Below are 27,477 nucleotides of genomic sequence, written 5' to 3'. Positions count from 1 at the left end.
TTCCTGTGGTTTTAATTTCTGATCTGCAGAGGCTGAGTAAACACCCCCCACTTGAAGAGCTCCCATATGGATAAAAGGGTGGTAAGGCTTAGAAATGTCACTGGAGTGTGCGGCAGTACCTGCAGCTTTTGGGTTGTGTATGCCACTTTTTGGTTTTTGCTTTTTCTTTTTGATGAACGACTGTGACAAATGACAGGATGTTCTGAATAAAATAGCATGGAAATTTTAAACCTCAAAATGACTAAAACCATAGCCAATTTCTGTGCTCAGGACCCAGCCCAGGAGAGTAAACAGACAGAGGTTGTGAGGAGTGAGTTACCATCTGCTTGCTCTGGGATCTCTGAATATCTGGGATATCACTGAGGGCTTACTGCAGGTGATGGCTTCAGCATTATCTTCATTTGCCTGAAAAACAGAAATTTAACCAGGCAAAGAGCTAACTTGAGATCTGTCATGTGACACCAGGCAAAGGTGTCTCCAGAAGATATAAAGAAATATTTTACCTTCCCTGAAATATATTTTACCCCTCTCCTGAAAAAGCACTATGCCTTACGGAAAGCATAAATGCAGAGACTGTATCTTTATGCATTTATGATGCTTTTGATGGTTTCCACCTCTCAGCCAGGAAAATGGGGTGGATTCTTCCCTTTCTCTCCACTGTCCTGATGTCCTCTGCCAGCTACTCTTCTTACTTCTTGCCGAGTCTCAGGTTATGGAGAGATAAACATTTCTTCTAATTGTACCTGGCTAGGGCTGAGTTACTTAGCTAAGGTCCAATCAGACCAGAAAAGTCAGCCCTTTCCTTTCCTTTCCTTCCCTTTCCTTTCCTTTCCTTTCCTTTCCTTTCCTTTCCTTTCCTTTCCTTTCCTTTCCTTTCCTTTCCTTTCCTTTCCTTTCCTTTCCTTTCCTTTCCTTTCCTTTCCTTTCCTTTCCTTTCCTTTCCTTTCCTTTCCTTTCCTTTCCTTTCCTTTCCTTTCCTTTCCTTTCCTTTCCTTTCCTTTCCTTTCCTTTCCTTTCCTTTCCTTTCCTTTCCTTTCCTTTCCTTTCCTTTCCTTTCCTTTCCTTTCCTTTCCTTTCCTTTCCTTTCCTTTCCTTTCCTTTCCTTTCCTTTCCTTTCCTTTCCTTTCCTTTCCTTTCCTTTCCTTTCCTTTCCTTTCCTTTCCTTTCCTTTCCTTTCCTTTCCTTCCCCTTCCTTTCCTTCCCCTTCCTTTCCTTCCCCTTCCTTTCCTTCCCCTTCCTTTCCTTCCCCTTCCCCTTCCCCTTCCCCTTCCCCTTCCCCTTCCCCTTCCCCTTCCCCTTCCCCCCTAAGGATAGGTGATTCACTATTTCTTTCTTTCTCCTCCTTTATTCTGCTGTATTATTCTTTACATTATGCTCTGTTTATTATCTTCCTCTAATTCATGTTGACACTTACCACCCAGATCCTCTCCAAATTTATAAGTCCCAAGTCAAATTCTACAGAGATTTTATTCACCCTTAATGTTTTTCTGCAAACATTGTTATTTAAATGTTTTTATAGGCTGTTTGGTACCAATTCACCATTGCCAAAAGTCTTCCAGACCCAAACAAAAAAAAAGTAGACCAGCAAAATTATTTCTAAATGGCTTTGGAGAGCACTCAGGACAAAGAAAGCAGTTTTTGGGTTTGAATCAAGTTTTTATATATTAATGTTTGTAGTTCATTCAGTAGCAAAATTTTTTAATAATCATGCTTTTGCTACAGCTGTTTCATTTTTCCAGACTATCCACTTTTATACAACATAGGATTGCTTAAGCTGTAGTGCTAGGATAGTTTATTTCATTCTATTTGTCAAGGCCATTGCTGCCTGCACACTCTTAAAATTTGCAATGCTTCTGTTCCAAACACATATATACCTTGGCAACAATTTTTAAAAATACATGAATATAAATGAAATGCCTTGCCAGAAGGGGATTGTAAATCACAAATCTCATTAGCAGGCTTAGAGAGGAGGAAGATGAAGGGGGCTTACTTGCCCACATTGGATTGCAGTCCAGGATGTCAAAAGGACCTTTTCAGACAAGGAATGCTGAAGACAAAGTTCCAGATGCTGGTACTTGCCTAGCCCAGGTCCCTCAGCATACTGAATTCCCTACAGCAACTCTGTTCAGAAAGAAAAAGGGATGTAACTGTCCTAAATGGAAAAGAAACATAAATAGAAACAGCAATACTGCACATGAAGGCAAAACATCACCAAAGGGAAACATCAAACACCTCTGGTTTGGCCAGGCTGAAAAATGTTGAAGAGTTGGTAAAACCTGTTCTGACCCTGCCTCTAGTGGGCCTCCAGATAAGACCACTCTGGAGGGAAATTCCCTGAAACAATGTGTTCGTTTTCCAGCAGGCTACACCATTGCATTTTTGTTATTAAGATAGTCTCTGATTCTGTAGGTACATTTTTCTTAAATGTCAAGGGCCACTCTCTTAAGGCTCCATTACATTTATGCTGCGATGTTTTAAAGCAGATGCAAATGTCCCTATAAATATCAGTAATCTAAGAATAGAGCCCTCTGAAAAATTACTAGATAATAGGAATTTTGAAGACTTTGTGGCATCAAATGAATATGGGATTTGTGAAAATTGCTTTTCAGTGGTAAATATTTTGGAGCCTGAGCTAAACTCTTACTTTAGCACTTACTGCTTTGCAATTGCTGACATGGAAAAATATCCTTCCACTTGAACTAGTTCTAAAAAGTAGATTTAATGTGAGTGACCACACAGAATAGCCTGGAAATATAGATGTAATTCATGAGATCACTAGTAACATTTAGCACAGTTCATTATCTGTCTAGGCCTGAACAGTGTTGGCTGAATAAGCCAAGCAGTCTGTATATGCAATCAAGTGTAGAGCAAAAATACCCCTCCAGTAGGAGTTGAGCATATCTGCAGTGTCTTGAGCACACTGACTGTAACATACCTCTGCACTCCAATTTAATTCCTTTGCACCAGACCCCACATCCCACACTGAAGCTTGAATGAAACAAGTAATTTATCTCTCCTTGTAATTCTGGTGGGAGACACAAGGCTTCCTGGGTGAAGCAAAATGTGGCCATTTCTTTGGTTGCATTTGTTGCTTAAACTGGTCACAGGCTTATCCTTTGGGGTTTTCAGTAAGGCTGTCTGGAATTTCCATCCTCTGAAAATATTTCAGGGTTTGCTGAAAAAAAATTGTCACACTTGTCCATAAAACCTGAAGAACCTAGACACCTTTTTCAGCTAATCTGGGGAAAAGGAAAAAAAGACAACTGTTGGAACAACACACATAATTTACAGCTGGCTAAGAGTCCTTTGGTCTAACAAAAAAACAAATTCTCTGATGAAAATGAAATTTTCTAGAGCAAATCATTCTAGCAGGCAATTCCCCACTCCTTTCCCTGTTAGATATTGGGTCTTTCTTCCTTTAATCAAAATACAAGCCAAAAATTATTGCACAACCAAACAGAGTGAAAAAAAAGACTCTTGAGCCATGGCATTGAGTAAATGTCACCTGAATCAACTAAGAGTCCAACAGATGGAGGTTTTAACATTGCTTTTCCAAATTAATCATTAATTTACTTTTTAAAGTAATGACCATAAATCTTCTTAGAACAGATTGTTATTCTGCCTGTTATGATTCATTAAACCAGTACAAAATGAGATCATTATCATTTAAGATAGCATTTTTGAGACTGCCCAATATCCTCCAAGCACTTCCTGCAGCTGGGACTGCAAGCATTGTCCTTGGAGCTGGCAGCCTGCTTCCACCACGTCCTGGTCCAAGAGCTTCTTGTGCCTCTGGCTAGCAGCACTGCCGTGCCCACGGGGCCCTCCTTGAGTGGGTTGTTTCACCTGCCCCTTGGGCAGCAGCAAAATTGGAAGCTGACTTCAAGCTACAAAGCTTGAGAGTGTGTGGCAATAAGCACCTGCAGAGATGCACAGCCATCTCTCCGAGGAGCTAGGGCTGGAAAACTCTTCTCCAGAGGAGGACTCTCACCCACCTCTGCCTGCAGCTGAAATGGCTGATTACTGGGACACAGCAGTCACTGATGTCTTTGGATGAACTGGGACTTCTCTCAACTGCTTGGAAATTCCCACACTGTAAAGCCAAGGGACGCAGCAAGCAGAGTGGCAGCCATAGGAGACAGGCTACCAAAAATAGAACTTTTCCCTTTTAATTTCTCTTTGGTGTAATTTCCGGACTGCATTATTGAAACAACAATGACGTAAGGGGCATGATGCAGCAACAGGGAAAACAGGAGCAGGAAAAAGCAAAAGAGTCAATGACATATTTGTGTACACAAAAGAAAAATGAGGTGGCAGTAAGGGAAATTCACAAATTACCTGATAAAAAGGCACATAGCCATCCCCTGCCCCCACAACCACTCTGAGAGTCCTGTGATACATTAAGTATACCAAAAGGAGAAAAAAGACCCAAAAAGTCAACAAACAAAAAACAAACCACCACCCCAAATTACAGCAATTACTTGACTGGGCATTTTCACTTCCTACTCTGTGAGAGAGAAATTCCCCAGGTCATCTGACCTCTGTTGAAACCACACCAGGAAGAGGAGCAGCAGCAGTCACCAAGTGCAGGGCGTTCTCTGGCTGTACAAAAGCCTCCCATGTATGAGCAAGAGCTCAGAGCAGCACAGGGATGTGCAGGTGTGTGTACACATAGCAAGGCGAGGTGCAAATATCCTCCCAGCCAGATCATCTCTTCCACAACTCTCCAATCCTGTGCAGCCTGGCAGACCTTTTATTTTTCCTTTTGCTGCTTGTTTCCAAACACACCTCCAGAGCAGAGCTTCTGAGGAGCTGTTTCCTCACGTGCATCTCCCTGAAAGCAGCTCTCTCCAAGAAGACGTGGTGGCTAGCAGCATGGTGGGGATAGCAGCAATGAGGACGTGGATTGAACCAGTGGTCGCGGGTTCCCAAGTGGCCAGTGCCTTCTACGACACAGCACTGCTGCTGGTGGTGAAGAACTACTACAATCTGACCAACAGCACTGCTCCCTCCCATGCCATGGAAGATGCTCAGCAGAAGGCTGTATCTAATTTTTATATCATCTACAACCTAGTTCTGGGCCTGAGCCCACTGGTGTCAGCCTATGGCTTGTCCAAGCTGGGGGACAGGATACATCGGAAGATCCCCATCTGCTTCCCTCTTCTTGGTTATATGGGCTCCAAAATTCTCCTGTTGCTCCTGATCTTGCTGGACTGGCCAGTGGAGGTGATGTATGGGGCTGCTGCCTTCAATGGGCTGACTGGAGGCTTCACCACACTTTGGGCAGGCATCATGGCTCTGGGATCCCTGGGGTCCTCTGAGAGCAAGAGGTCTCTGCGGCTCATCATTATTGAACTGGTGTATGGCCTCGCTGGCTTTCTGGGAAGCATGGCATCTGGCTACCTCTTTGTTGGCTTCAGTGACCACTATCGAGAAGGCACCGTGCTGGTGTGCTGCAGTATTGCTTGCTATGCCTTCTGTCTCCTCTACAGCATTTTTGTCCTCACAGTCCCCAAGCCAGCAGCTTCCTGCCCAGCCAAAGCCAAGAGCGCAGAGGAGGTGGGTGGTCAGCTACCTGAAGCAGCAGCAGCAGGGAGTTCCCAACCGTCAGAGGGCAGCATCTCCACTCCAGTATCCCCCTCAAAACTTATCATCATCCTGCTGTTTGTGGCGGCAATCCTCTATGACCTTGCTGTGGTTGGCGCAATGAACGTGCTCCCACTGTTCTTGCTCAGGGAACCTTTAAGTTGGAATGCTGTGGAGATTGGCCATGGCAACGCTGCCGGGTACGTGATCTTCATTACCAGTTTCCTAGGGGTACTCGTGTTCTCCAGATACCTGAGGGACATTACCATGATCATGATCGGAGTAGCATCGTTCAGTGCTGGCATCCTCATCATGGCCTTCGTGCAGTGGACGTTCCTGTTCTACATTGGTGAGTTGAACAGCCACTCACGTAAGTAAATACACCCTGGGACAGGGGTGTTTCAACATCACTGGAAGAGCTTTTTGCTTTGCTTCATGACAAGTTTGCAAGCAGGGAGTTAGGCAGACCATCACATGGGCAATTTGCAGGAGAACATTCTTATTACTCCTCTTTCCCCACATTTCCCTTTGTACTCTTAAGACTCAGCACTCTACAATATTCTGAGGAGGTATACACTCCTGCCAAGGATTAGTTTAAGGCCCACTGACTTGTAATTCATCAGCTGGTCACAGACCAGGTCTGAGCAGAAAGATGTTCACACTCAGGGGGACTGGGAATTGTTGCTGACTCCCTGTACTGGTAGGACCACATCACTGCATCAGTGGGAAGCACTTCCTTCACTTCTGAGGTAAGGCTTCAGGCCACAACAGAAACAAAATGGCAACGGCTTCCTATTAAGTGAACACCTTAAGATGTGATTTATTTTTGTCATATGAAGGCACTTATGGCTGATGGGAAACTCAGTGAAACACTGGAGGTGTAAACTATCACAATAATGTAGTTTACAAATCTCACAGTGTACATAAATTACTAAGGGACAGGTAACAATAGATGGGGCAGCATCCCATGATAAAGGAAAGGCAAGTTTATTTTTGGGAGTTACCCTATGACAAAACACAGAAAACAAAACCCAGGAATTGCATTCATTGTGGCAGAGCTATCTCACAGAGTATTGTCTATTGCATGGCTTTAAGGTTTTGCTTCTGAAAGTGAGAAATAAATTGAGAAAAATGTCCTGAAGTGATTTTTCTGTCTGTCCCTACAGGGAATGGGAAATAGAAAATTATATGAATTTGTTCTAAAGGGAAAGATGATAGGATATTGTATTTGTGTACTAAGCCAAACACTGAGTAAAAATTTTAAGAGATTTTGTTTGTTTAGGCAATCAAGCTGGGGAATAAAAGATAAAAAAATAAAGTTGCTTACTAATTAGGCTCATCTTGAACATGAAGACATGCTGCTATGCAGTGTGTAGGATGCTTATTCCCTGAATTGCAGACGCACCTTGGTACACCAGACATGGACCAGGTCTTCACTGAGGTTGGTTCTGCTGACAGGAAGGTAATTCCAGCTCCCTATAAATTTTCACAGTAGAGGCAGGCTAGAATACTGCAAGCCAGAAGCACCAAGATACAAGATAGATGTAGCGTTACAAAGGTACTGTTCCTGTCAAGACTGTGTAGCACAGGGGGCTTTCTCTGCATGTTACCACTTAAACCATCATCCTCACTACCTCAAAGGAGAGTGAGGATCCCATCTATGCTGGGATGTCTGGCTGAGAACAAGAGACCATGTCTAGTTTGGGCAAAGTATCTCTGCTAATGGGAGCAGTAGGTGGCTTATCTGCCTTGGATGAAGTGAGGACCTACCTCTTTTTAGCACTCAGCGGATCAGAAGAGGTGAAGCAGGGTGCCTGCCCAAGCCAGAGACATGTAATCTTCAAAAGCAGTGGTTGTGTTGGGTGACAAAGAGGTACTGGTGATAACTCAAAATTCATTGCATTACAGCACGGGCAGTGATGCTCTTTGCCCTCATCCCTTTACCAACCATCAGGTCCATGTTGTCCAAGCATGTTGAAGGATCATCCTATGGTGAGTATTTTGGTTACCTTACCAATCAAAACCCCCTGAAATCCCTTTATTCTGCTTAGAGTACAAAGAGAAGGGTAAGTTATTGCTGCAATCTGTGCTTTGTGTAATAATACCAGAACACATGATACCACAAACAGGAAGGGAGAAGCAGAGAAACTGGCTGGACTAGATTCTCACATCCAATCTTCTTGTCCTTGGTTGCATCATCATTTATCCACAGAATTTTCAGCACATACTTCAAAAGATTACAATCCATGCATAGTTCAAAGGCAGGGAAAATAGCTGAGGTGCTGCTTAAAAACACAGTACTGCAGGGAGAACCAAGAAAAGCAGGACATTGAGTTGAAGCAGTGTGATGGTCACACCATTTTATATCTGGCTTCTTTTACTTTCAGTTTTGGGAAGGATGGATTTTTTCATCTTTTTTTCAGTTATGCTCTCTAAACATTTCTTCAAGTTCTTGGCAGTTTGTTCCTGAGACCTGATTTAACTACAAATAATAACCTTTATATAAAAATTGACCCTTCTTGGAACAGCAGCAGGAATTCTTTTCCATTAATATATGTATTACAAATTAATAAAATGTATTTTACAACAGCATATTGAAGCCTACTATTTTTACCCCAATGAACTAGATTTAGACACAAGAGACAGGACTGGCCATTCATTCAAACAGCACCACAGGCCCACAACTGCTCATACCTCCTCCAGACATGTTCCCTCAGCCATCCTTCACATCCTTCTCCTTTCTGCCATATGAACATGAGACTGCACTGTCACCAGTTAATTCCTATTGCTTGTGCTCCGTCAACATCCACCACAGCAAAATCATCTACCTGCCACAAGCAGCACAGCTCACAACTCAAATTAATCACTAGAAATCAAACATTTTTAACCTCCCCCTTGAGCCATACGGGCTGCACGTGACAACAGCATCAGTCCAGACCTCGAGTAGGACCCTGCAGCAGAGCAGCCCTTGCCTTCTGGTTGCAATCTCATCTCCTTAGCTGGTAGCTGCTGGTGCTGAGTGGCTGCAGAAGGCTGCCTGGGCAGCAGGCTCAGCACACAGCCCTGACCTTGCCCCCTGTCTCCATGTCCCAGCAGGGCTGGGTTACTTCCCCTTCACTCATAGATCATGACAGAAACCCTCCAGTAAAGAGTGGTTTCAACTAGAATTCAGTTTCTACCTTTCTTCCACATGAAACATCATACAAATGACACACACATCCCTATTTCAGGCATTATTATAATTTTAACCCTGTGAACCACTTTTCTGGCCTAGGCCAGAAGCAGACCCTGACTAAAATTTCTCCTGTCCTGAAGATGTTAGTCTAGACTACTCTTCTACCTCCTAGGAGAAGGAACACTTACTGACCAGTTTATTGCCGCTCTTCCAAGCAGCTACCTCTATATGTAGACTGTTTAGGCAGACAGTTTTCCGGTTGGATCTTTTGTCCCACGTCTAAAACAAGGAAAAATAATTTAATTGTGGTCTACAAACTCATGCCATCTGGTGTCAGTGAAGCAATGACTACACAGGTGTGATCCTGGATTTGTCAGGGACATACCACAGCTGGTTTTTTAATCCCCAGAGTAACAAACTATGTTCTTGTCTTCCAGGTAAGGTGTTTGTCCTGCTGCAGCTGTCTCTAGTCACCACGGGAGTAGTGACATCTACAGTCTACAACAAGATCTATCAAAACACACTGGACTGGTACAGCGGCTTCTGCTTCATTTTGTCTTTCCTGGTTGGCTGCCTGACTTTCCTACCTTTAAGGTAAGAAACAGGAAAAGTTTTGTTCAAAAGGACATGTTGTATTTTCTCCATGCTTCCTGATTCCAGGTCTAAAATATATAATACATACAGGAAAAAAATTTAAAAAGAAAACAACAACACCCCTCCCCAACTGAATTAAAAAAAAATAAAAGGAAGAAACAAAGAAACTTGCAGAAATGAGTTGACAAATATCAAGGAGATTCAAAGAATGAAAACTGCAATGTCTAGTAAGTGGGGTTTTTTAATCTTATTTTTGTTTAATGTAGCACAAATTGCTGTAGGAAGAGTATTTGGCAGTTTAACAGCTAATAATGCCAGGAGACAAAGCATTCACACATATACAAGTGTTTGATACTGTGAAAGTAATAATAAGTAGAATGAAGGAATAACCCTACACAAAGTGTTTTTTAAAAATTCCATTGTGTTACTTACCCATTATGACAGGAAAGAATAATCTGAGTCTCTCTCAAATGTTTCAAAGAGAAACCATTACCACGGTGAAGGAAATGGTTACTTTTTCCGGTCCACTGAATTTGCCCAACAGTACTACTACTGAGAGTGACTGAGAGGTACAATTTCAAGAACAAATTTTAAGCACAAAACCAGCTTAATTAGAAGAGAGAAAGCTGGAACAACCTCTCCGTCTACTTTTACACCTTGTCCATTAGAAGTCTGCTTCATAGTCATCATTCCCGACTGTGCTTTCTGCCTCAAATCTCCCAGACACAAAAGACTTGTTTCTTATGCACAACCCTCTGTTTAACAGGGGTCACTGCTAGGTATTCAAATGCTTTTTAATACAGGCTCCAAATAGAAGTACCATTATCAGCACAAACAGGTGTTATTAAAGTCTGAAGGATGGCAAATGGTGCCAGTGTCATTGATTGTACACAAAAGAGGCTGTCAGATCATTGAGAGGAATCCCAATAGCATTCAGCCAGCTCCAGACACCCCGACAAAGTTTAAGATACAGATGTGGACTGCAGTTTGAGAAGGTAGTTTGCTCTTATTATTATTACTCTTATTATCTGCATTTGTATTGTTCTTCACAGCTTTGTGGCCATCAAACAACGGTCAACCACTGGGTCCCTGGAGATTCTGACTGAGTAACAGAGGCATCTTTTGGTGATCATTAGTCCCTACAGTAGTTACCAACACTATGGGCTGCATAGCATTTGTATTTCCACTTCACAGCATGCCACAACCTCTCAGCCACTCAGCTCGCCCAGGAAGAGACGTCTGCCTTGTTATTTCTGCAGCACCTCATCTTGCAGAGTATCTGCACACCAGAAATCCTCAGAGCATTCTGCTTTTTGCTAGGCTGGTTAGTAACACCAGAGAGGGACAAGAATACAGGCTAGAAATGAAAACGGCATTTCCAGACACATCGTTCAGAGTGGAAGAGGAAAGCAGAGGATTGGTTTTCCATTAGTTCCTTCTTGTCTGTTCATTCAGAAATCTCAGGGCAGTTCTGTGACTTTGGCTGATGAAACGGGGCTGCAAGCCATATGCCATGTGCACAGGGCCATCAGCAGGACACACTGACTCGCCACCTGCAACAGAAGATGTTATCAGCCCAGCCAATTAATGTTACATAAAAGAAAACAGAAAAATACCACTGTAAAAATATGTAAGATTAACAGAATTTTAGTAATCCCTACAATAAAACACCCCTGAACAGATGTTCATGACCCTGACTTTTGGGAAATTGTCCACACTGTCCCTGGACAGTGCTTCAACAGAGCTCATGCGAGGACTAAGACTCAAGAGCTAATGCTGGTGTTTCGGCTCACACCACCACGATGTGCTGCTCTTGTAACAGGTTAAGAACAGGTAAGTGCAGCACACAGTTCCTACAGGCTTTTTGGAGGTGTAAGGACGCTGATACCATGTAATAGTCACCATGTTACCTCAGCTTTAATCTGGGTTGGAAAGGAAGCTCATACAATACAGCAACTAGCATGAGATGATATCACATAAATCCAAACATGAGTCAAAAGTCTGGCATGTCTCACAAGGATGTGTCTTCTTACATGCTAATTGAGCTAAGAAGGATTAAGGCTACCAAGGTCCTGGACTAAGTAAAGGGAAGTTAAAAGCCCTTAAATAACTGAAATAATCTGGAGGTAAATCAGGCAGCTTCAGTTCAAGCCAGGGGTATAGCAAGCAGAAGCTGGTTCATCACTACACAATGCCTTGCTCAGATAAAGTTGCTGCCACCCTGTCCCCCACATACAGACAAAATCTTTCCTCAACTCCATCACTTTCAGTACCAGAAGTAATGCAGCAACAGGTCAGATGACTTCTAGTTACATCAACCATGGAGTGAGATTTCAGGGGAAGGGTATTTCTGCAGTAAGATAGTGAGCTGCTCAGCAAAATAAGCACACGTAATTTCAACAGTGAAGATTGCAAAAAAATGAAACTTTATTCTAAGTAAAGGAGTCATCTTTAAATACATTTATTGGTCCATTCCATTAAATTAATTGAGGTAAACAAATGGCACATTTTAAAAAAATGTACACACTAATAGAGAATTACAAACAGTTTTACCTCAAAGTATTTTTCTCCATCAATACTAGTTCCATAGTAAACAATGCACAAAGTATAGTTATAAGGATATATGAAAGGGTATAGAAACATGCCAGCACCAGAAGGCAAGACAGCATTTCCTAGCCTGCGAATCTGAACAAGAGCATAGCTGCCAGATTTGGCCAAGTACAGGAAACAAAAGCCTCCTTCCCATTTTTACATTATTTACTAGCTAATTCATACAGAGATAAGTCTTTTCACAGCTTTCATTTTGTATTTTAATGGTATGAACAGTGACTCTGGTTCTGGTGAGTGGGTTTATAGAGTGAAAGCAGAGGAGTCTGGACAAGGAACCAGCACCATTTTGGTCCCCATCACCGACACCTTCACCACAGTGTGTGAGGCTCACAGCCAGCTTGCCTTCACCTGCATGGCCCAACTCTCCAGACCTTAGGGAGGGACAGAGGGATGCAGGCACAGAGAAGTGAGAACAAGGACGGTGCTCCTTTATTTTTGTGTACTATAGACAAAAGCCCTTTGGCTCTTATTGTAAGATTGGCCTTCAGCAATCTGTCTCCTTGTGCAGTGGGAATGTTGCACTGGCGATAACCCTGCAGCTTGACCTGAATGTATGGATACATATCCCAGCAGCAGGGTTAAGGAAATGGTTTAGCTCCAAAGCATAGAACACCAAGACCTTCAAAGTAGTCTAGGACAGTGACTAGCTATTATTGTTTTAGCATGCCATTTACAAAAGGGTGATCTACTTACACCTCTTTGGAAAGTTCCTTATTTTCTGCACATTTACTGTGCTCTAGGCATGCAACCTTAAAACTTGTCCAGTTCATTACTACATACTTGTACAAGTCAGATACTTCAGCAAGACTTCCAAGTGCTATGCACAGAATTAAGCACTGCCATTTTAGTTTGTAAATTGGTTCAACAGCACTCCCAAAAGGTTTTAAATGCCACATTCAGTCTGCCTGAAGGCAAGTTTATTCCTGTGATCCCCAGTTTTACTTCACAAGAGGAAAAAAAAAATAACCCAACAAGTAGTTGCAACTTGCCTATCTTAAAAAAAATAGTCCTCATTTTCCCTATGTATTAGTTGTTGTAGTAGAAGTTAATGCACCCAAGGAAAGAATGTTCTACCTCCAGAATTTGACAGAACATCTCATCTAATGTGCTTGTATAGTCTACACAATTTTGTTCAGTGGTTATCAGGACAAGGATTTTCAACAGTCTGCAACAATAATCATAACTATATCCAGTTAAATTGTGCAAGTTTTAACAAAAGTATGGCTCCTGTTAAAATACAGAACAGTTCCTGCTGATCTGTGAGAGAATTCTTTTGTACCCTGGCATCTGCAGGACTGACACCTGAAGCAATATGAACAGGCTAAGCACAGCCACTGCTTCAAGGCTACTGCACAGTACTTCCACACAACTGTCTCTGCCACTCATGCTTTTTTTCTATCACTAATTCCACTACTTTATCTTTAGCATAAGTTTTAGTGCAACAAAAATCCAAGTAGAATTCAGTGAAGAATCATACTTTATTCTTTGATACAACTCACATGGGAACTGTTTGTGTCTTTAGGGCTACACATATTACCTTTTCATTTTTCAATGTATACCTGAAAAAGCCATGATGTTTTATTGCAAGATTCAGAACCTGGTAAAGGTATACAGGAACCTGTATAATGCATGGTCCATTACTGAGCATAGAAACAAGATCTCAGTGCTTGCTTTATTGTGCTGGTGCCACTTAAGAGAAGAAACAAACCACAGAAACTATACAGAGGTAACTGGGCAGCAGTGAATTATGCATCCTCTGAGAGGGACTTTGCCCTGGCTATGGATTATGAGGAGAACTGGGCTGATTTAAGGATGGCTGAAGGAAGCACACGTTAAACAGGCTCATAGAAAGGTTGCCAGCTACTTTTGGTGTCATTTTGGTGCACGTGCAGAGAGTCATCTTAAGTGATTTAACACTTAACAAGTTACTCAAAGATGAAGCTCCTGCACTATTCCTGCTTCCCTTAACCAACACCTTCTATTTCTCTCATGGAAGTTTGGACCCTCCAAAGTAAAGACTTTTATTCTGTAAGGATTACAGGATAACATGTTAAGAGTTTCACTCTCAGTTCAGGACTCCACCTCCCGCTAACAGCAGTTGTATATGATACAAGTGTCACTCTCCACATCTTACAGGAATTTCCTGCAACTTTTGTAGTTCTCCTGACTGGCATGGCTGCCCCAAATGTCCCCACACCTCACCCACAGCTTCTCCCTCAGTTACCTAGTGATTTACAACACCTCTTCATAAGACCACTCCACTGCCCATAGAAGCTCAGACCCACCATTGCACACCCTTATTACACTGCAGCAATTCTTGCAGAGGACTTCTCTTTTGAATGTCAAGTTTTACTTCCCTTGTATGAGCTTAAGAGGTTTTGGTCCAGACCACATAAGAAATCCCGATCTTCAACAGCTCCATGTTGATTCCAACAGTTACATGTTGATTTGAACTTCACTTGGTACTCTCCACTGTCCATTATGCTTCTCATGAACAGCTGTGATGTTAATTGCTAAATTCTCCAGAAGCAACAGCCACTTCTTCAGTTTGACATAAAGCAAAGCAGGAAGAGGACCTTAGTGCTGTAAGGCATCAGATTAAATCATCTGTAGGAAAAAACCACCACCCTTCCTACTCATCTTTTGCCGTTTATTTTAATAAGATGGTGGGAAGGCTGACTAAATATTAGTTCAAATTATATTTTGCTTGAGTCCCAGTGATGCTGTAGAGTCAACTACAAAATTCCATTTACTCCACATGAACTAATTCAAAAAGCACGTTGATATTTCTTTGTGGAAAACGGGGAAGACTGTAACCCTGAAGGCCAGACTGTTAGCTAGTACACAAGTGCTTATTCTAGATTGCTTCAAGATTATCCTCTTAAGTACTTCCCCTGAACAAGAGGAGTCTGCGATTCTGAACCTAACAGCAACTTAAACCAGAGTTCTCATTTACACCAAAAAGTGCATATTGACAAACTGACCTTAAAACAGGAAACATAGTTTGTTTAGTACCACGGAGCTGTCAGTGAAGGCTGAGTCAAGAAGAACTTCTTAGAATGTTTTATATTTTACTTCTTCATGCAGAGAGCACCATCTCATTAGCCTGACAGCTACCACAGTGTTGCAATAACTCATCTTGAGGGTTCCATAAAGCCACCAGGGTGAGAAGGGTGGCTGCAGGTTCAGTTGGTGTTTATGAAGGAATAAATTCCAAATCAGACTAGCACCTGGTAGGTTGTCACAGGAGAACAGAAAAGTTGCACAAAGTCAATCACTGCTCACATTCTTTGCAAGAATGTTGCCAGAGAACAAGTAATCACTCAAATTTAGGAGTAAGCACAGTTATTTATTGCCCTAAATCCCAGTATTACAGTCATATGAGCTCCGACCCCCCTCACTTAGGATGGTTAAACCACATCAACATTCCTAAGGCCATTAACACCAAGTAGGCATTTACTTGGGGTTGGACTGCAAGAGAAAGGACAAAAAAGGACTTGCAGAAGCAGCTACAATTCTAAAGGCCAACAGAAACTACTAAGAAAATAGATCTATACCAAAAGTAGTCCTAAAAGACTTGCCGTGTGGTTCAGCAGAGACAGATTTGAATACTATGTGTACCTCATAGGGTACCCATCTATCCCCCACCAAACCATTTAAGGCAGCTTTCACACACTGACGCTTGGTGGAAGGAAGCATTTACACCTTTTGGCTTCTGGCTGCTGCAAAGAAAGCGTGGGGAGAGAAAGCAGAGTTCTACTTTTACTAGAGCAGGCATCTTAGGCGACCAAGCCTAAAGTAGCTCTAGTAAAACCCATATTCAAAGCATGGTGCAAGAAACTTCCACCAGGCAACTTCAGGAGCTAGCTTTGGGAAAATTAAAGACTCATACTTCCTCCCCCGTTCCCACAACCCTTGAAAGGCTGCTGTCCAACTCATTCCCACAGCTAGGCTGGTTTTGATCCCCAAGTCAGTCACAAGTACACTTCAGTCAACTGACATTATTTCATAATCACCAAGGTAAACAAAGATACTCAGTATGAACCAACAGCATGCCACACTCACAAAAACCACAGTTCATGCTTGCATCACCGCCTATCTGCGGCTGGTGTTGGTATGGTCTGTCTAGAACCAGCCCGACTCCCAGATGGAAAAGTCTCCAGAGACCATTTCATCCAGAGGGAGCACATGGGCAGTAGCAAAACAGAAAATATTCTTTTGCAGCCTTTTCCTGTCCATTCCAAAAAAAAAAAAAAAAAAAAAGGGATAAGGATTGGTTAGGGAGTACTGTATCATAGAAATAATTATTGGGGGGTTTTTTTTAAGCAACAAAACAGAATGGTAATAAAGATGTCATTTGGCACCTTGCAGTAGAGTTTTATTTTCATCTTTTTAGTGTTCCACTCATTAGTTCCTTCCAGACTAGAGAGGTAAATTTTATCAAGATCCCCATGCACTTTCACTATGAACCCCAATCACTCCACAGGATAAAGAAGGAACCATTCAAGATAACTCAAAAAGATGAAACATACCCCAGTTTAAACACAAAAATTGAGGAAAAAAAATTCAAATAGGCTGGAACAGATACTCTGAAAAACTAAGTGCAGCTGTCATTTCAGTTAACTTAACAAAAAGAGTTCTCCATACAGTTCCAGTATGACTAGTGGTACTGAGCATAGAAGTGCTAGACTGTCCATGAAGGTACTTCTTATTTGGTCTCTGGCTTGTCTTGCAGTAGTGGTATAATTGACTCCCACGCCGTAAGGCACTGAAGAAATAAAGAAAGATTGATTTAAAAAACTGATTTTATATCGGTTCATGAAACTTCTGACCAACCCTTCTAGACCAATAGCATACAAGTAGAAGAAAAGTTATGTGGGTCTTTACAGATGATTACAGAAGGGGGAAAAAAATCCAGGATCTCAAACAGCAAGTAAGTGTTAGAATAGCTGCACCTTCCAAACAAATTCAACTTTTTCAAAGTCACCAGCTGGCCCAAGCCATTAAAAGTCACCAGAACACCCAGGATTTCCAAATACTAACCTGGATTTTTCTAAACTGAAGAATACCACAGCTTTCAGCTAGGCAGACAAACTGTTTTGAGTAGAAATTTACATCTTTGTGGTGTGACTGTGGGGGAACACTGATTTGGACACAATGGCAGCTATTACAGACTATCTCCAGCAAACGTATTTGAAAGAAAACACACCTTTAGGGAAGTTAGTTTTGAGACACAGTACAGCTCTGGGACTTGACTCCAGAAAAACTGGTAGTGCCTGATACAGTAAACTGTAAGTGGAGTGTAGCTTCTGGGTTATTAGAAATCCACTCTGGGCTTTGGAGTCATTTTCCTGGACACATACACTTACTACAGTACTTGTACTGTGTCTTTCAAACACATAGAGCCCAGAAGTAAAAACTGGGCAAATAAAGACTGTGGGATCCAAATTATTAAATGCTGAAAATGGGCAAACTCATCAGCAGCTCTTATATCAACAAGTCACTGTTGACAGACGTCTTCCTTCTAACTTTGCTGACTGTACTGCAGATAAATAGAGTACTTCTAGGTGTGTACCCTGAAGTGACTGGACACTTTCTTACCAAAAAAGCTTCCTTGCTAAAAGCAAAACTAATGTACAGTGTACAGATCTAACTATCAATTGCAGAGGCACTGCTGGATGTTCAGTGGAGTCTCTAACATCCCCCTCCACAGCAGCCTTAGAAGAGAGACCAGGATGAAGGAAGTTCTGTGTGAGTAGTTATGAACGAGACAGACATTGGAAGGGGAAAGGGTACTGCATACTAATATTACACAGGGAGGTAACCTAGCACAGGAAACAGCTTATAAAGTAGATGTAGAAAAATGAACAGACAAGATGAAGTATGTTTACTAGGCTGTGCATAAGCATAGTAGTTCTAGTAGTGTTTAATATTTAATATACCTAAATGGGGTTTATGAGACAGCTGAAGGAGGACTTTTTACAAGGGCTTGTGGTGATAAGACAAGGGACAATTGCTTTAAACTGGAAAAGGGCAGGTTTAGATTAGATAATTAGGAAGGAATTCTTTACTATTAGGATGAGGAAACACTGGAATAGCTTGCCCAGAGAAGCTGTGGAAGCTCCATCTTTGGAAGTGTTTTAGGTTCATGCTGGATGGGGCTCTGAACCACCTATTCTAGTGAAAGGCATCCCTGCCTCTGGCAGGAGGTTGAAACTTAGATGACTTCTAAGGTCCCTTCCAAACCATTCTGTGATCCTATGGTATCAACCACCTCATTGGGCTGCACTGCACTAGCACGATGGAAAACTAGACTGGAAGCATATGCAGTTAAATGTCAAGGTCCTTTTAATTAAAAATAAAAAAATCTGACACCAAACCTCAGGTACACATGCACCAACTGAAAGAGGGCAGAGGCTAGGTATTTTCAGGACTAGTACACAAGGGACAGAACTATGCACCAAGGGACAGAGATTAGAATAATTTATATGTAACAGGTGTAATCTATATATGAGTCCGCGGACTTGCATTAACTCACATAGTTTGATTCAGAAAAGGCAGAATCAAGAGATTTTTCTACTCTGGTAAGTTTACTAAAATATGCAATTCTGGGGTTTTTTTCACCACCACTGCTGCTGCTCGGTAATTTGTTCAATTCAAGAGTGCAAAACAGACAAGCATACATGATAAAATGCTGTTAGAGTGTTTGCAAAAGTCCACTAGTCTCACAGAGATCACTTGAGCATGACTTGCAACTCATCAGTTGTTGACAAAGAGCAGCTTCAGATGTCTAATATTCTTGTCTTCAAGACAGTATGAAGATTTCCTGAAGAATTATCACCACTTCAGAGGAAAACAAACTACTTTACTCCTACCAGTGTTCCAACAGTGACACATACCTTCTCGTAGTACTGGATGTTTTTATCTGCCATGCCCATGAGTAGCTGCCTAAAGTCTTGTCTTTTGTTGTTCTGCCATCTCTCCATATCTGCTTTCAGGTCAGCATTGAAACATTCTACTCGGTCTTGACATTTCTCAACATCTGTGGGTACCTGCAGCAAAAGAAATGAAGATTAAAACTGTCACTAAGAGTGCTAGATTGCTGAATTAGCTCAAACCTTACTGAGCAAAATTACAGAAGACAGGGTTAAGTTCACAATCCAACAGTTATCCTGAATCAACTGACCTATGGTTGCAGGGAAAAAGCCACAGTTCTGAACTAGAGAGGATATGAGATTGCTTCATTTGTTCTTCGCTGTTTGAGGTGGTGAATGCTTGTGCTTGTCCATCTCCATGCCTGATATAGAGGCAGATGGAGGAAGCATTTGCTAAAGGCACAGGAAAACCATTTGGTGTAAGTGCTGGTACCGAGGCTCAGTTCCTAGTGCTCAAACTGAGCAGCTTTGCTCCACAGCAAACTTTCCTCCTTCCCATTTATAGCTGCGGTAGGAATTTCCTGATTTACACCAGCATGTACGTAACAACAAACATTTAGGTTTATCAAAAAAGCTGAATAAGAGATCTCAGTATTGACAGCTGCAGAATAAAATTTCTAAATCCTCAGTTTCCAGCTTCCACTTTGAACCTTACAGGCCTCCTGAACAAAATTTAACTGCAGAGCACTTGTGATCATCACTATAGGATGGGCTCATGAACCTTTAGGCTCAACACTGGACACATTACCATGTAAAAGCAATGAATGACATCTTGAAGGACAGCCCACTGAGCAAGCTGAGGTAGAGATTTAAATGGATTTTTGACAGTAGTCACTGGCTCAAGGTACATACACTTTAGACCAACTAAGTTGGTGTTCTTTGTTTATGTTTTAACTAATATAATGTATACTACCAAGCAGATACAGGAATAATTTACAAGTGTTTCCTCAAGCAGGAAAGCCAAACTCCTTTCTCTCCCTTCTCATTGCTGCATGGTCCACACACAGGAATCCTGTAAGGACATGTAGACTAAGCCCACGACCTCAGAAGAGGAAACTCCTGAATCCTGGTACCAAAGCAAGAAGTGAACTTTTGCTCTGGAAGCTGTGACCTGCACAAAGGCAAAATGCAGAATGAAGAACATTTGAAGAACTTTGTGGTGGCTCCCCTCGTATTTGATTTCAGTAAATTGAACATGTGGCTCCTTCAGCCATCCTTAAATCAGCCCAGTTTTCCTCATAATCCATAGCCAGGGCAAAGTCCCTCTCAGAGGATGCATAATTCACTGCTGCCCAGTTACCTCTGTATAGTTTCTGTGGTGTTTGTTTCTTCTCTTAAGTGGCACCAGCACAATAAAGCAAGCACTGCGATCTTGTTTCTATGCTCAGTAATGGACCATGCATTATACAGGTTCCTGTATACCTTTACCAGGTTCTGAATCTTGCAATAAACATAGGTGTTAAAACATCATGGCTTTTTCAGGTATACATTGAAAAATGAAAAGGTAATATGTGTAGCCCTAAAGACACAAACAGTTCCCATGTGACCTGTATCGAAGAATTCCATTTCTCTCTGAGGGGCATGAAAGAAGGAAGAGGATGAACAGACTAGATAAGAAGCTTTCCATGGACAGCTACAGGAAGTTAGATGTGTGCTCCTATCTTGCAGTTCGGCAAGGTACTCAATTTAGGCAGAAACACACCAACTGTGTTTCTTGTCCAGGACCTGGATTAGGGCTGATCACTGAAGTATTACTCAGAGAAGGTCTTACATCTGTTCTCCAATATACCAACCTGTTCAAGATGCAGGAGCTCTTCATACTCATGGGTTTTGAGTTCCCCTTTATTCACACAACTGAATTTACACTACAGGCAGCTTGGAGGTTCAGTAGATACTCTTTTCCCCTACTATGTCTGAGCACTGTACTTACGGCTACAGAATTCACTCTGCTACAACTCCAGATGAAGTTCCTTCATAGGCTTCAGACAAGAACGACCAAGACAGTGACTGGAAGGTTTAGGGGATGCTCCCCTCTAGGCATGTATTCCTTGCATCAGAAGTACTCTGCTACCTTAATGGGAAAGGCTAGGCTATCAAGAGAAATATTTATGAAGTCTGGAAGCAAAACCATGTAAGATTTCCAAATCCAATTAACTTAGCTTCTAAGCACTCATCAGCTTCCTGCTTCTTCTGCCAGGATCTGAAACCACAAGGAAGCTATACAAAAATCTGTTCTTTCTCACAGCAAGTTCTCTGGCTGGTCAGGCTGAGAGGACGGTATGAGTTTAGAGTTACAGGGATAACTCAGTGATCAGCAGATGCATCACATGTGCTCTCATTAAGGAACAACAACAACTAACTCCAACTATGTCTCCAGAGGCATCATGAAAGCTGTATCTGCACATGCTGCAGTACTATTTAGAAGTGCAAATGCCTTTCCTTACAAAACTGCAGCTTCCTACAACGTAATTTACAACTGTCATAGGTTAGCAAGCATAGTCCTGGAAGGGATGTCCTTGCTAAGGGGTGCTTACAGTTTCCTCTGGGACCTGACAGAACCTATCAGCTGGCCAGTTTGAATATGCACAATTCTCTAAGCCACTTAAAGTTGTGACCACCTCTGTGATCCACATTTAAGAATAGACAAACTCCCCTCCAAGCTCTCTCTCGTTTCCAGTGCTGGCACAGGTGGCTGCAGGCCCCGTGTGGGGGCCAGTGGGCCCAGCCCAGGACCTGCTCGGGCCAGGCCAGGCTGGGCCACAGCCATCCTGGAGCCATGGACCTGTTCCAGCCATGGAACCCCCCCCACTGCCTTGCCGTGGGCAGCCGGAGCGGCTCGGCTCTCCCCCCTCTCCACTGCGATAAGGAAAATTCAACATTCCAGCTGCAAAGCTGCAAGGCCGAGGTGAGATTAACCCTTTTATTGCTGTGAAGAGCTGAAAACCTGAGGGAAGAGAGAGAGGAGATGCTTAAAGCTGAAATTCTGTTGTGAAGCTATGATATATCAGAGTATCCTGTTGTAATTTCATGAAGATATGGGGGGTGGAGTGTTCAACTCGTAAGCAAAGCACCTGCGCTGAGATAGGCAGATGCTGACGCAGCTGTAATTTCATGAGAAGTTTGGACAGGGAGAGATGGACCAGATGAGGACTTTTGCTCCAAACGGGAAAGGAGAAAACCTCAGTTCCTAGAGATGAACCAGATGAGGACTTTTTGCTCCAAATGGGAAAGGAGAAAACCTCAGTTCCTAGAGATGCTCCCAGAGATAGTCCTAACGATGAAGATGATGAAGACCCTTTGCTCCCAGGGAAGGAGAAGGGCCTCTGTTTTTTGTTTCTGAACGGCTCAACCTTAAAATTGTACCCCAAAAAACTTCAAGAGTGGACCCTCGAAAGCAGTTGCAGGAAAAGCTGCAAGTCGGGGGAAGGGACTCACACGCAGGCAGAGAGACTCCTCTTCCTAAATGGACTGAACAATATTTGGAAGTGGGCGGCTGTCTCGTGGTGATAATGTTCTCATAGCACGAGCAAGAAGAGACTTCTCTTTCTAAATGGACTGAACAAGGTTATTATGGAAGTGGTAAACAGACTGAACATCTTAAGGGTTGTCTTTTTACATTGTCAGTGGGAGAAGGGAGGAAGGTGGGGGGAGGAGGAGAGTTCTGAAGGTGGTATAATTCTTTTTTTCCTTCTTTTAGGTCTGTTAATAAATTTCTTTATATTCTTTCAAGTTTGGTGCCTGCTTTGCATTTCTCCTAATTCTTATCTCACAGAAGATAAACAGTAATGAGTATTTTGGGCCAAACCACTACAACAACTCAGTAGTTAAGACAAAATTTTAAGTTAATTAACAGCTTTTAAGCACTTTATATCAGTGCAAAGTCAATGCAAAGAGATATTACGTGTTTATCATCAAATTTGGGCCTAAGTTGAAACATCTATGCTGATGCTTTTATCTGCTTTTACAAGTGGAGATGCTAAATATTAGCTAGCAACTAAGAACCAGGAAGAAAGTAGACTGGATTTTGGGGGAAGTTGCTACTTCCTTACTGATATATGCTCTCAGCTACCTTATAGCTTAAAAGCCCCTCAAGCCACAAAACCAAAGTGACAACTGGTTCAAACTCTTAACACACTCTTAAACGGCCCAGGACTATTTTAATGAGTCACTTTCAACTGATAAGAGATGTATATGCAAGCAAGAACTGAGCATAAAATTGTATATATATGGCAAGAAGTTCTGCATGTACATTTAATCATTTTCATGCTGATTCTGTTCTCTTAAAAAGCTAAGCTTGCCTAACATCTGTAGTTCAGTGTGGGCAATTACAGATGGTGTGTCCACTTTAAAACTCCTCTATATCATCATTACCAAGTAATAAATGGTCCCAAAGCAGAAAAAATCCAGCATTAATTAGACAACTAGTCTTTGCATATGATACTTCTACCTTCCTAGTTCTTGGGAAACAGTTATCTGTTACGAGGCTTTTTTTTTTTCCCTGTAAATATATATGGCCACCTTCTACTTCAAGTTCTGCACTGCCATGTTTACTGTTCCCATAGATCACCACACTTCAAAGCCTTGAGGAAGAGAGAATAAAACAGGTCATCAGAAGCCAACTTCATCTCACCAAAATGAAACCACAACCTCAGTGCGCTGGTTGGATTATTGCAAAATCAGCTCCAGCATGGGTCAGAAATGGGTGAGAGGCATTTCACCACTGCACTCGTTAGAAACTGAAAGGCTGCAGACTCCACATGAACACCTTGCTGCTACTGGTAAACACCACCCACATTGCTTTTGTGTAAGCTTCAGCACTCTGAGCAGTACCTGCTGACAGACAGTCACAGCAGCCCTACAAGCATTCTGCATTCATAGGCCTGAGCTCTAAGCAGATGATCTCACTGCCAGAACAATCTAACGGCCTGGTGAGCTCTGTGATCCCAGGCTGGGTATGTGCACAGGAGGCCCAGAATGCCCTCCAGTGAGAGATCAAGTAGTCCTAGGCCTTCCTTTCATGATCTAAACATAGGCCTTTGTTCTCTTAAGGTTTTGTTTGGGGTCTTTTTACATAATTTCTACCAAATCAGTAAATACGCCACAAGGCACACAAATACCATCCCAAAACTGCAGCGCATGACTCTCTGCCTGCTTTTAGCTTCCTGCAAGTCATAGTTGGGAGACCTCAATGAATATAAGATATGCTGCTAGGCACAGCTCTGAGCTATCAGCTCCAGCTGGAAAGGTTCTGAAAACCCCAGAGATAGTATTTTGTGAACATGCAAGGAGTTCTATACAGTTTGTTCAACTTCATCTTGTAAATGACACAAACTAGTTTTGTTACAAAAAGGTACAAGGAGTTGCCAAAAAATATGCTTATACTCTGGAGAGGAGATGTAAGTATTCAAAAAATTTGCAAGATTTAAATGCTGTACTTTACACAATAATCCCACTGAAATATGAGATCCAAAGGCCTTTTAACAGGTGAGAGATCAGCAAAATTCATCAGTTCCACTGCATCAAGATCTTGGTAAAGTCAAATGCCTAAAAACCTCAACTGGCTTGCTGGATGTGCTAGATTTAGTTCTGTCCATCCCAGATACAACTGTTAGAATACCTGTTTATACAAAGCTACACTGAGGAACTAGAGTACATACCACACCAGAGAGCAGAGGGGCAGGCAGTAGACCCAAATACAAGAGCACCACAAAATACCTAATACACCACAATTTGTAGCTCATTATACACAAAATATCAGAAAAACACTTTTGCATTTCTATGCTCTTGTTCTCTTCAGCTTCTCAGGTTCAAAATATTATGTGAACCTCCTGTACAGTGAACCTTATTGCACAGTAGCCATAACACTGGAAAGCCATCCATTAATTATTAACACAAATAAAAGGGGAACCAAAAACCTCCAAGAAGAGGAAGGGAACAAACCCTGTTGCCATCATCATTAGAGGTGCAGTGATTTAAGAAAAGGCTCTTGCACTCTGTTTCATGCAGAAGCAGGTGGCAGCATGTCAGTTCACAGCTTTGCCTTTGCATGGAGCCCAGCCAAAACCTGTCACCCAGTGACACATGCCATCTCTGTTCAGCATCACACAGGTAGACCTCCCTAGCAGAAAGGGCAAAATATGGAGTTTTCCAAAGCCAAAACCGGTGTTCTGCCACAATACAGCTCCACAGTGCCAGGGATAGGACCTTAACTCAGCTAGCTGACATCCTGCTGAGTCACATGGGACTGTTCTAGCACTGCTTCAGTCCCTATCACTGCACAGTCCAACTGCCTGCTGGCTGTTTTTGAAGTGTTAGAGTCATCCTGCTCTGAACTGTGGAAGATCACTAGTACAGAAGTTGCTAGACAAGTTACATATACCCATACTTGGGTCTTTATTTCACACCAGCTTACCAACAACAAATTTCTGTTCTGCCCGAAACTGCTTATACTGCAAAGAAAACACAAGACCCAGAAAAAAGCAAGTTCTGCTTCCCCATTCTTCTCAGGAAGTAGTGTAAGTGCAAACCAGTTTTGTAGAGCAATTTTAAGTGCTAACCTTTGGACGATCTTCTCTTTTCAAGGCTACTGCTTCCAGTTTTGCTTCATACTCGGCTTGAACTTGGTCTCTCTTCTTCAACACATTCTATGGGCAAGAGAAAAGACAGCTGTGAAAGGGATCCTCTTGTTCCTTCCCCCAGCCTGCAAGAAACACTAAAGTGACATATCTTCAGTGCCAATTCAGCCCAAAGTCAGACTTTCAGATTTACTTTGTTCTATTTTACAGCATTCAGGGAGTAGCTTTTAATAACAAAGAGCACTTGCTCTCCAACAGCTGGCAGGGTCAGATAAAATTCAACATTTGGACAACCTGGAGGCATGCAAGATAGACGCTGTCATGAAACCATTAATATAACCCTGACTACGTAAATTTAATTCATCAGTTGACCTATTATTGCCATGAAAAGGATATAAACAAAAGCATCAAAGCTGACAAGGACTAATGTAAAGTTTCTGATATCCTCAAGCAGCAGACAGACAACAGCATTGGCTAAGAAACAGGAATACCACCACAGAAGGTATTACAGCTCCCTTTTCACTTGCAAAGACTCTTCAGAATCCTTTAAAGCAAGCAAGCTGTCACATCCTGGTGTTAAAGTAAGCCTTTATTTTAGATCAGCTTGCAGGGTTTGGTTGTTGGTTTAATTAAAAAAAAAAAAAGAAAATTATGAAAAGCACAATTTACATGAAAAGCATTGGACTGCCTGAGAGAGCTTCTCAAGCAGTAAACATTTTCTTGACAGAGAATTCACAAAACAGACAGCCAAAGATGCTACCCTTGGCTTCTACTACATCCACAAAGAGCTTCACTAAAGTTATACCACAGTCTTACAATTTGAAAACAATCACAGGAATTGTCTTTATAAGAATGTCTTACTAAAACATAAGCAGTTTTGTGTCTGTAAGAGCAGGCAATTTACCTGTTCAGGTTTCACAAAGAAACAACTAGTATTTTTCAATTACTCAGTTGATGCAAAGTAATTATTAAAAATGCTCAGAGGGAAGTCAGCCAACACTCACTGTAAATCTGAAATTCTCTTGCAGCTAACTTGGCTTTGAGTCTTCCCTTCTGCCACCTAAAAGGAATTGCCCCATTAGGACATGAAGTGATAACTAGTCATTTTAACAGTTCCAGACAAGGCTAGTAACACAGGACTAGTCATGTGCACTGCTGCCTACAGAATTATGTTTTTAAAAGAGTAGCTCCTCAGAGCTCTAACAGCCAGTCCAGCCTAGATCTAACTGAGGACATAAAAGTCCCGTATCTACTAATCATCATCGTTTCCCCTCCTCCTTCTTAAGCCAAGAGAAGGTCAACAGTGCAGTTGCTCTAGACTAGAGATGTTGCCATCAACAGTCTTATAAACTTCAATCCACAATAAATGGGAATGGCACCTGATCCACAAAGCTGCTACTAGATTAGTCAATAAAAATTGGGAAACCTGAAAAGTTCACCTTCAACAGCTTAACTCTCTCTTTTGTCCCACAAGCAAGCATGCCACTGGTTGTGTTTGCTTGACAAACACAACATCCCCCCGTTCTTTTTGGAATCTATGCAACTATGTGGGATGGCCTTTAAGTGATTGAGGTTACCAATGCAACTAAAGTCTGAGAGATTTAATAGGTACTTCTAGTTTGCACTGCCTCTTGAACCTCAGCCAACTGAAATTTCTTCTGTGAAAAACAACTGTCTCCAGCAATTGCATTTTGCCTTTAGAAGCCTGGAGTTAGGGCAGGAAGCTGAATCTATACCAGGACTAGCCAATGATTAACAGTTATTGGCAAACTGGATTCAAAGAACAGGTGTCTTAATTCCCCTGAAGTGCTCAAGTCCACCTACTGTGGACTATTAACAATGAGCTTGTGAATACAGTTTTAAGTATCCAATAATGGCTGACTTGTAAGTGATGGGAAGGATATTGCCCTCCCTTCCACTTGTCCCATATTTTCCTCTGGCACCTCCAGGGAATCTCCTCTCAGTTCCAGATCGATGCCTTGATGCTATAGCAGCAACTATG

At 42.1% G+C, this 27,477-nt stretch overlaps 2 protein-coding genes across 2 annotated transcripts in view; one reads left to right on the top strand and one right to left on the bottom strand.

The window, feature by feature from the left end:
• Positions 1 to 4,875: 4,875 nt before the first annotated feature.
• SLC46A2 (solute carrier family 46 member 2) lies at positions 4,876 to 10,465 on the top strand (the record flags this gene model as incomplete). Its single annotated transcript, XM_082301446.1, has 4 exons — positions 4,876 to 5,935; positions 7,495 to 7,578; positions 9,199 to 9,355; positions 10,408 to 10,465. 4 exons carry the CDS (start codon positions 4,876 to 4,878, stop codon positions 10,463 to 10,465), a joined length of 1,359 nt encoding a protein of 452 aa, XP_082157572.1.
• Positions 10,466 to 16,424: 5,959 nt separating this feature from the next.
• SNX30 (sorting nexin family member 30) overlaps positions 16,425 to 27,477 on the bottom strand; it is a gene marked incomplete at its 5' end in the record, with an annotated part of 55,187 nt that continues 44,134 nt past the window's right edge. Inside the window, 3 exons of the mRNA XM_082301440.1 lie at positions 16,425 to 16,733; positions 18,865 to 19,017; positions 25,458 to 25,544. Coding sequence (XP_082157566.1) covers positions 16,674 to 16,733; positions 18,865 to 19,017; positions 25,458 to 25,544 — 300 coding nt within the window. The 3' untranslated portion in view covers positions 16,425 to 16,673. The remainder of the gene's footprint in view (positions 16,734 to 18,864; positions 19,018 to 25,457; positions 25,545 to 27,477) is intronic.

The sequence above is a fragment of the Coloeus monedula genome (genome assembly GCF_965178545.1).
Source record: "Coloeus monedula genome assembly, chromosome: Z".
Taxonomy (NCBI): Eukaryota; Metazoa; Chordata; class Aves; order Passeriformes; family Corvidae; genus Coloeus; species Coloeus monedula.
Note: the sequence above shows the minus strand (reverse complement) of the source record. Positions and strands in the feature narration are given on the sequence as shown.